The sequence below is a fragment of the Sprattus sprattus genome (genome assembly GCF_963457725.1).
Source record: "Sprattus sprattus genome assembly, chromosome: 18".
Taxonomy (NCBI): Eukaryota; Metazoa; Chordata; class Actinopteri; order Clupeiformes; family Clupeidae; genus Sprattus; species Sprattus sprattus.
The window spans coordinates 7,240,621-7,250,620 of NC_137916.1; the positions used below are offsets into that span (position 1 = coordinate 7,240,621).

Genomic DNA, 10,000 nt, shown 5'->3' on the forward strand with positions numbered 1-10,000 from the left:
CCTATCCAGTTGAAAACACTGTGCAGAAGGACATCATTTGGTCATAATCATTGGCATTATTTTCACATGTACTCATGTTAAACATACATTTCAATCTATGGATGGCTCCTTTAAGAACTCTATATTGTTCATGTACTTGACATTAATTGTTATAAAAAAGTTTCCAAACATAAACTGATCCTTAAATACTTGTCAGGAGTGCTTAGAATATATGCTATGTTCTAACCACCTCTAGTCTCTGTAGACATTGCCAGGCAACTGGAACTATTACCAGGTGAAGAGGAACGTGTTCCACTACCCCTTCACTGCCAAGCACCTGCGGTTCCTGCCCATGGGGTGGAACACAGAGAGTGGGGGCAAGATTGGCGTACGGTTGGAGGTGTATGGATGTCCATATGGTGAGCAGAGCAGAGATTTGTGTACTCTTGTCAGAAAGCCCACAAATACTGTGACATTTGACCTTTGTTTTTGTCTCCTCAGACTCCTATGTAATGCACCTTGAGGGCGACGACATGGTGGCCTACACATTCCCCGAGAGGTTCCGCACACTGCAGGACCATTTTGCTCTGAACTTTAAGACCCTGGAGAGGGAGGGGGTGCTGCTGCACAGCGAGGGCCAGCAGGGGGACCTTCTGACGCTGGAGTTGAAGAGGGGCCGCCTTTTACTGCACATGAGCCTCGGTACGGAACGCCAGTTTACCTCCTCACTGAGTCCCACCTAGTTCTCTCACAATCAGGTCTGAAGTCAGTTTACCTCCTCACTGAGTGGCCCCTAGTTCTCTCACAATCAGGTCTAAAGTCAGTTTACTTCCTCACTGAGTGGCACTTAGTTCTCTCACAATCAGGTCTAAAGTCAGTTTACTTCCTCACTGAGTGGCACCTAGTTCTCTCACAATCAGGTCTAAAGTCAGTTTACTTCCTCACTGAGTGGCACCTAGTTCTCTCACAATCAGGTCTGAAGTCAGTTTACCTCCTCACTGAGTGGCACCTAGTTCACTCACAATCAGGTCTGAAGTAAGTTTAACCTCCTCACTGAGTGGCACCTAGTTCACTCACAATCAGGTCTGAAGTCAGTTAACCTCCTCACTGAGTGGCACCTAGTTCACTCACAATCAGGTCTGAAGTCAGTTTACCGTACATCTAGTATCATCTAGTTCTCTCACAATCAGGTCTGAGGTCAGGTCAGAGGCATTAGGCAAACGCAATAGACAGACAGACAGGGGCAGTAAAAGTTAACATCCTGCCCCTGGGCCAGAGGCAGTAAAACAACTGACCCAGGCATGTAATCCTTCAGGTAGCAGCACCGTACACCAGACAGATGGCCTGACCACTGTGAGGGCGGGGAACCTTCTGGACACTCAGCACTGGCACTACGTCACCATCAAACGCTACGGCCGCCAGGTCAACTTCACCCTGGACAGCCAGACCGAGATGACCACCCTCAACGGAGAGTTCAACTACCTGGACTTGGACTCGAAGGTGGGGTATTTACACAAATACACCTGCAAATCTTTGATGATTCAAACACTGATTGCTGACCAGAAAAGGGCAATCAAGCACCTGAGCTCTCGAAAGCTATAATTTTGAGACCAACATTAGCAGACCTCGACTACCAAAGACTACCAAACTACCAGACTACCAAAGACCTCTTATACATGACAATATGATTACAAATTCCAATAATGTAATTCATACATGTCTTGCGTTGCAGATGTATGTGGGGGGTGTGATCGAGAAGGACCTGCCCCATCTGCCTGGCCGCCCAAACTTCAGAGGCTGCTTGGAGAACGTCTTCATCAATGGAGTCAACATCATCAGGAAGACACAGTACCAGGAGGAGGACATCCGGCTAGCCAAGGGGAAGGTACTGCTTCAAGTCCGTTACAACAGTTGAGCCTTTTAGCATTGTGCAGAACCTAAAATGAGATGGCTTGTGAGTCCTGGATATAGTTACATCTAACTGGTTGTGCTAGTTAGCAGCCACACCACTGATAGTACAACAAAAACATGTCTGACACGTCACTAATACTTGAATGAGCATAGCGATAGACTTTCTTTAAGCACAAGTCTGACATGTCATTAATATGTGATTGAGCGTAGACTGTCCATAATGCACAAGTCTGGCATGGTTGCTTTGAACTGACCTTAAATGACATAACGCCATCTAACTGGTTTATTAGCATACTTGCACTGCACAGCACTATCAACAGCGCCTTGTACTGGCTTCCTGTTACATTTATTAAGCAGAAACAGACATTAATGTGTGAGCCTCACCCATATTCCCACACTTGTGTTGTGTCTGCCTTCAGAACAAGATGCACTACACGTGTCGTGACCTCCTGTGGAAGCCCATGACCTTCATCGGGCCCAACAACTACCTGCAGGTGCCCGGCTTCTACCGCAAGCCCCGGCTGGCAGTCAAGTTCAAGTTCCGCACGTGGGACTACACGGGCCTGCTGATGTTCACACGCTTCGCTGACGACCTGGGCTCCCTGGAGCTGGGCCTGAGCGAGGGACAGGTCAACATCACACTCTTCCAGCCGGGGAAGAAGAGGCTGAGGTTCGCTGCAGGTGAGGAGTGCTCCGGGGGGAAGACTACAAAACAGTACCATAAGCAGGCATTACAATACAATACAATACAATACCCAGCCATTACAATCTATGATTTACTCTGAGGTGTCAGTGGTGAGTATGCCCCGTAATAATTCATTATATTAATCATTCTGGGTCTGTTGTAATCAGCCACATTCCCTATCGTTTATTATTCAGTTTTAAACGGAGGAAAAAATAGACAGATGAGAAATATCTTAGTATATCAAACTGAGGGGTAACTGACATGCTCTGCTACCCTATGCTGCAGAGAGAAATAAGCCATGTTAGTTTCGGGAGGAGGAGGAGGAAGAGGAGGAGGACACCCACATGTCTCTTCTTGCCTGCAGGCTACCGTTTGAACGATGGCTACTGGCACACGGTGGACCTGGCGGCCAAGGACAACCTGCTTTCGGTGACCATAGACGAGGACGAGGGCTCGCCGCTGAAGATCACCAACCCCTTCATGGTTCGGACAGGCGACCGCTACTTCTTCGGGGGTGAGTGTGCGATGGGGGACGTCGTAGCGGTGAGCTAACAGAGAGCCTTAGCGGAGTGGTGTCGAGTGCTACAGAGAGATTACTGTAGAGTGCGGCCAGGCGTATGACTCATTCAAGGAGGGTTTCATTTCTCATAGACACACACACATAAACACCCAAAACACACACACAAACATGCACACACATATACACACTAAATCACTAACAAACACACACAAATGCACACTAATTCACTAACAAACACACACAAACATGCATATACAAATGCACACTAAATCACTAAGAGACACACACAAATGCACACTAAATGACCAACAAACACACACACAAACATGCACACACATATGCACTCTAAATCATTAACAAACACACACAAATGCACACTAAATCACTTACAAACACACACAAATGCACACTAAATCACTAACAAACACACACAGAGAGCTGGCTGGCCAGCACACCTATCCACATAGAGATGTCTGCTCCTATTTGTAACACTTATGACATTGCAATTGAGAGTAATCAGAAAATCTATAAAAGCAACCAATTGTTTTTCAAGAGTGACAAATCAGGGCACTTTGTTTCAGGCTGTCCGAAGACCAATAACACGGGCCGGTGTGTGACGAAGCTCAACACCTTCCATGGCTGCATGCAGCAGATCTTTGTAGATGATGAGCCGGTGGACATTGACATCATGCTACAGAGGAAATGGGGGCGATACACCGAGCTACTGCTGGGCACCTGTGGCATAACAGACAGGTGTGTTTGTGTTTGTATGTGTTATTGTTTTTATTTATTGATAGTTTTTTTGTGCATGTGTATGTGTTTGTTTATTTGTATGTGTGTTTTTGTCGTGTGTGAGTGTGTTTGTATGTGTTTGTGTGTGTGTGTGTGTGTGTGTGTGTGTGTGTGTGTGTGTGTGTGTGTGTGTGTGTGTGTGTGTGTGTATGTGTGTGTGTGTGTGTGTGTGTATGCGTGAGATTTAATAAAAGAAGGGAGAGAGACAGGAATGGAAAAGGAGAGTGAATGAAGCCGAGGATGATGAAGAGGATGTGTGCTAGGAAAAAGGAATCTAGTGAGGCAAAGGTTGTCGGGTTGTCTGTGCAACGGAGAAAGACTCCAGGAGCCAATCGGAAAGAGAGTATTGAGAATGACAAAGACATTCTGTGTGAGAGTGTGTGTATATGTGTGTGTCTGTGAAACGGAGAGACATTGTGTGTGAGAGTGTGTGTATATGTGTGTGTCTGTGCTTAAGCAAAGGGTGAAGACCACATTCCAGACCGTATCCTCCTCCGTATGATCTAAAATGTGATGAATAGGACAATTATCATGGTGTGGCGCCTCCCTATACTGTAGGTAGGTGACAGGGTCACGGTTCATAGCAGCAGAGATGTATGGTAATGCTGCTTGAGGCATCCAGGCCCCTCTACAGGGACTGACACTCACAGGAGATTTACTGCCGTCCGCCTGGGGTCTTTGGGCTTAGCTAAATGCATGGGCAGCGTCGCCGCCAAGACTGATGTATACCCACCGCACTGGAGGTGGCCTGAAGCCACGGCTCAGAAACAGCATATGAATATTTGCTCACCATATCTTGGAAAGTAAAGGTGGTCTCCTGGGTCATTCCTCAGCCTGAACAGGACTGAAAAGGAAAGGCAGAGAGCTGCATTGTTTCACGGGTTCATAGGAACAGGGCTGGGATTGAAAAATGACAAGGCAGCTTTTTTTTGCCAGCTTGTTTGCATTGTTAAAAAATCATTATCTCTGTTGTGGTAATCTGATAGTTTTCTCATGACATTAAGCCAAAGACCCCCTCCTCTTCCTGGAAATCTCAGCTTTCTCAGAACAGTTGGCCTTCAGATTGTTGTTGTGTAACTTTCACAGCTCTGTGCAGACTGTTGGGTTCATGTTAAACACCACCTCATCAGGAAATACCACAACAATCTCCAGAGTAGTTCATTTAACAGAAAGCACTGCTATCCACAGTCCACGGGCCAAACAAATAATCATGGAGTGTTTAATTACTAATCCTTTAAGAAAAGGGACAGGACACCAAGGTAGTCTTCCTCATGATCCTAACATTGGATGAATGGAGGTGCGATATGCACTTGAGGAAGCTTACAGGCTTGGCCTCAGTCATGTTTGGATCTGGGCGATAACAGGCTCTGCCTCAGAAGAGTAATGCTCATGTGACCTGACACACACTGTCTGTGAAATAATTATGATTTCATTAGATTTTCTGTCATAACTTAGTATCCTGCAAATCCGTGGTGACACAAGCTCTTTGTCTGCAGATGTACCCCGAACCAGTGTGAACACGAGGGCCGATGTATCCAGTCCTGGAACGACTTCCTGTGCGTCTGTGAAAACACAGGATACAAAGGAGAAGTCTGTCACAACTGTGAGTATCACACAGAGAAAAAGGAACACCGCTGTTACATGCCTCTAAAAAAGACAGAAAATGATGATGGTAGGATCTGCCAATCTGTCAATCTCTCACCCTGTCCTCGGTCTTCCTCTCAGCTGTGTATAGGGAGTCCTGTGAGGCGTACCGACTCAATGGGAAGTACTGGTCAGGGAACTACACCATCGATCCAGACCTGAGCGGACCGCTCAAGCCCTTCATGGTCTACTGCAAGATGACACGTGAGCACGAGGCGGCATGGACAATCACAGACCAGCAGGGGTGGGGTGGGGGGGGGGGGGGGGGGGGGGTTTGGGGGGGGGGGGGCTGTCACTGTAGTTGCTGTACTGAGTGTCCCTCCCTGCTTGCCAGGATATACTGCTCCATTTAGTCATAAACATATAGAATACATATGGCATGTAATCCTAAACATGTAGAATATATATGGGGCATGTGGACTAAGAGTGAAACGAAGTCCAAAGCCTGAATGTGTCTAGATGTCGGAGTGCAGAAATCCACAGGCTATTTATACTAGAACAAGAGTCCTATTCTTGAAGAAAAGAGGCAAAGGCTGTTCATAGCCCTTAAAGTTGGAGTCTAGATAAGTCAGTGACAGCCTCAAGGTTTTTAACTGAAGACGTGGTCATGATGAGTCTCTTTTACTCTGCTTTCCATCACCAACAGCGTTCAAGTCCTGGACAATAATTGAGCACAATCGTATGGAATACACTAAGGTCTCAGGCTCCACTATAGATCGACCTTACATAGGCGAGGTCCAGTATGTGAATTCCACCTGGGATGAGGTCACTGCTCTGGCCAACACGTCCCTGTACTGTGAACAGTGGATCGACTTCTCATGCTACAAGTCCCGCCTCCTCAACACACCCAGTAAGTGCCTGATTGGCTAATGCCAAAGCTCATTCTTTCCTGATTGGTGTAAAATAATTTGCTTTCTTTGATTGGCTTGCATTGCATCATTATCTGTTATGGTAATCTTATGACTCTTAGAGCTTTCTCGACCATGGCATAAGGTATCATACGTTTAGTTTATTAGATCTCTGCTGATGCTGGATCAAAGTCATACCGCTGGTTGGGTAATAGTGATACATATTAACAGCCCTCCATCAATTTGAATGCCTCGAAACAGAAACAAAAACACACTTACATTACATATACTATATATTTTCTTTTAACATCTCAAGTATAATTGGTTTTACTTTCCCCCTCTTATTGGAAATATTCCTGCCTCAGCTTTCTCAGAACAGTTGGTCCTTGGGAACAGTTTGGATTTTGTGTAGAACTTTCATGACGTAATGGGACCACAACTGTCCCTAATCTGCAGAGGTTTCCATCCTGGTAAACATGTTTCCCAATGTTCTAGCTTCACCCCAGCACAACCCTGGAACATCCCGAGGCACAAGGCCTACATTTTCTGTTCCTCCTCCTCAGAAAGCTTGTACTCTAGTAACCCTGCCCTGCCATTGACAACTTCCTCTGGAATTCCACAACAATCTCCAGATTAGTTCATTTAACAGAAAGCACTGCTTTCACAACAAATGGGAAACAATCATGTCCTTATAAAATGGTTGCCCTCATCTTCCTTGTCAGATGGGAGACCATACAGCTTCTGGGTCGGTCGGCACAATGAGAGTCATGAGTACTGGGGCGGAGCTTTCCCAGAGAGCGGGAAATGTGGCTGTGCCATCAACCACACCTGCACCGACGCCAAGTTCCAGTGCAACTGTGATGCAGACTACCGCCAGTGGTGAGAGAGCAAGAGAGAGATGAGATGAAGAGTGTTATGTGAGAGAGAGAGAGAGAGATGAGATGAAGAGTGTTTTGTGAGAGAGAGAGAGATGAGATGAAGAGTGTTTTGTGAGAGACGAGAGAGAGATGAGATGAAGAGTGTTATGTGAGAGAGAGAGAGAGAGAGATGAGACAAAGAGTGTTATGTGAGAGAGAGAGAGAGAGAGATGAGATGAAGAGTGTTATGTGAGAGAGAGAGAGAGAGATGAGATGAAGAGTGTTATGTGAGAGAGAGAGAGAGAGATGAGATGTAGAGTGTTATGTGAGAGAGAGAGAGAGATGAGATGTAGAGTGTTATGTGAGAGAGAGAGAGAGAGATGAGATGAAGAGTGTTATGTGAGAGAGAGAGAGAGATGAGATGAAGAGTGTTATGTGAGAGAGCGAGAGAGAGATGAGGTGAAGAGTGTTATGTGAGAGAGAGAGAGAGATGAGATGAAGAGTGTTTTGTGAGAGAGAGAGAGATGAGATGAAGAGTGTTTTGTGAGAGAGAGAGAGATGAGATGAAGAGTGTTATGTGAGAGAGAGAGAGCGAGAGAGAGATGAGATGTAGAGTGTTATGTGAGAGAGAGAGAGAGAGAGATGAGATGAAGAGTGTTATGTGAGAGAGAGAGAGAGAGATGAGATGAAGAGTGTTATGTGAGAGAGAGAGAGAGAGAGATGAGGTGAAGAGTGTTATGTGAGAGAGAGAGAGATGAGATGAAGAGTGTTATGTGAGAGAGAGAGAGAGAGAGATGAGATGAAGAGTGTTATGTGAGAGAGAGAGAGATGAGATGAAGAGTGTTATGTGAGAGAGAGAGAGAGAGAGAGATGAGGTGAAGAGTGTTATGTGAGAGAGAGAGAGATGAGATGAAGAGTGTTATGTGAGAGAGAGAGAGAGAGATGAGGTGAAGAGTGTTATGTGAGAGAGAGAGAGATGAGATGAAGAGTGTTATGTGAGAGAGAGAGAGAGAGAGAGATGAGGTGAAGAGTGTTATGTGAGAGAGCGAGAGAGAGATGAGATGAAGAGTGTTATGTGAGAGAGAGAGAGAGAGATGAGATGAAGAGTGTTATGTGAGAGAGAGAGAGAGATGAGATGTAGAGTGTTATGTGAGAGAGAGAGAGAGAGATGAGATGAAGAGTGTTATGTGTGAGAGAGAGAGAGAGATGAGGTGAAGAGTGTTATGTGAGAGAGAGAGAGAGAGATGAGATGTAGAGTGTTATGTGAGAGAGAGAGAGAGAGATGAGATGAAGAGTGTTATGTGAGAGAGAGAGAGAGAGATGAGATGAAGAGTGTTATGTGAGAGCGAGAGAGAGAGAGAGATGAGATGAAGAGTGTTATGTGAGAGAGAGAGAGAGAGATGAGATGTAGAGTGTTATGTGAGAGAGAGAGAGAGAGAGATGAGATGAAGAGTGTTATGTGAGAGAGAGAGAGAGAGAGATGAAGAGTGTTATGTGAGAGAGAGAGAGAGAGATGAGATGTAGAGTGTTATGTGAGAGAGCGAGAGAGAGATGAGATGTAGAGTGTTATGTGAGAGAGAGAGAGAGAGATGAGATGAAGAGTGTTATGTGAGAGAGAGAGAGAGATGAGATGTAGAGTGTTATGTGAGAGAGAGAGAGAGAGATGAGATGAAGAGTGTTATGTGAGAGAGAGAGAGAGAGAGATGAGATGAAGAGTGTTATGTGAGAGAGCGAGAGAGAGATGAGATGTAGAGTGTTATGTGAGAGAGAGAGAGAGAGATGAGATGTAGAGTGTTATGTGAGAGAGCGAGAGAGAGATGAGATGTAGAGTGTTATGTGAGAGAGCGAGAGAGAGATGAGATGTAGAGTGTTATGTGAGAGAGCGAGAGAGAGATGAGATGTAGAGTGTTATGTGAGAGAGCGAGAGAGAGATGAGATGTAGAGTGTTATGTGAGAGAGAGAGAGAGAGATGAGATGTAGAGTGTTATGTGAGAGAGAGAGAGAGAGATGAGATGTAGAGTGTTATGTGAGAGAGAGAGAGAGAGATGAGATGTAGAGTGTTATGTGAGAGAGAGAGAGAGAGATGAGATGAAGAGTGTTATGTGAGAGAGAGAGAGAGAGATGAGATGTAGAGTGTTATGTGAGAGAGCGAGAGAGAGATGAGATGTAGAGTGTTATGTGAGAGAGTGAGATATTTCTCAAGTGCTCAGCAGTCTGCTTCTATGTGACCTGCAGGTACTCAGATAAGGGCTACCTGATGTTCCGGGACCACCTGCCCGTCAGGAAGGTCGTGATTGGCGACACCAATCGCACCGGCTCAGAGGCTCAGTTCAGCCTGGGGCCACTCCGTTGCCATGGAGACCGTAAGTCATGGGGTGCATTCAGCCCAGACTGGTGGTAGAGTTTAAAATTTCTTTAACCACATAAAAAATATAAAATTAGAACTCATTGTACGCAATAAAATGTATGCGATAATCATGACACGAGGTGTTTGGTACTTTTAGTTTGTTTGTAACAAAGTTGTATTTGACACTTGATGTCAGGGATCTGCTGTGTCTTCTCTTGTCACAGGAAGCATCTGGAACACCATAGCCTTCACCAAACCCACCTACATCACCTTCCCCACGTTCAACCCCGGCCCCAGCGCTGATATCACTTTCCACTTCAGAACGTACCGTTCCAGTGGTGTATTTGTGGAGAACGCAGATGACCACCATCGCAGCTTCATGCGGGTGGAGCTCAACTGTGAGTAAACCAGCATGTC

The 10,000-nt window shown here is 45.7% G+C and overlaps 1 protein-coding gene across 1 annotated transcript in view; it reads left to right on the forward strand.

Annotated features, from left to right (window-relative positions):
• Positions 1–10,000, forward strand: part of cntnap1 (contactin associated protein 1) — a 28,553-nt gene that overhangs the window by 7,030 nt on the left and 11,523 nt on the right. Inside the window, exons 4-16 of the mRNA XM_080857002.1 lie at positions 245–398; positions 481–681; positions 1,295–1,479; positions 1,712–1,864; positions 2,310–2,571; positions 2,940–3,089; positions 3,677–3,848; positions 5,384–5,490; positions 5,613–5,735; positions 6,178–6,381; positions 7,102–7,258; positions 9,472–9,599; positions 9,808–9,981. Of these exons, the coding sequence (XP_080713128.1) occupies positions 245–398; positions 481–681; positions 1,295–1,479; positions 1,712–1,864; positions 2,310–2,571; positions 2,940–3,089; positions 3,677–3,848; positions 5,384–5,490; positions 5,613–5,735; positions 6,178–6,381; positions 7,102–7,258; positions 9,472–9,599; positions 9,808–9,981 (2,170 nt within the window). The remainder of the gene's footprint in view (positions 1–244; positions 399–480; positions 682–1,294; positions 1,480–1,711; positions 1,865–2,309; positions 2,572–2,939; positions 3,090–3,676; positions 3,849–5,383; positions 5,491–5,612; positions 5,736–6,177; positions 6,382–7,101; positions 7,259–9,471; positions 9,600–9,807; positions 9,982–10,000) is intronic.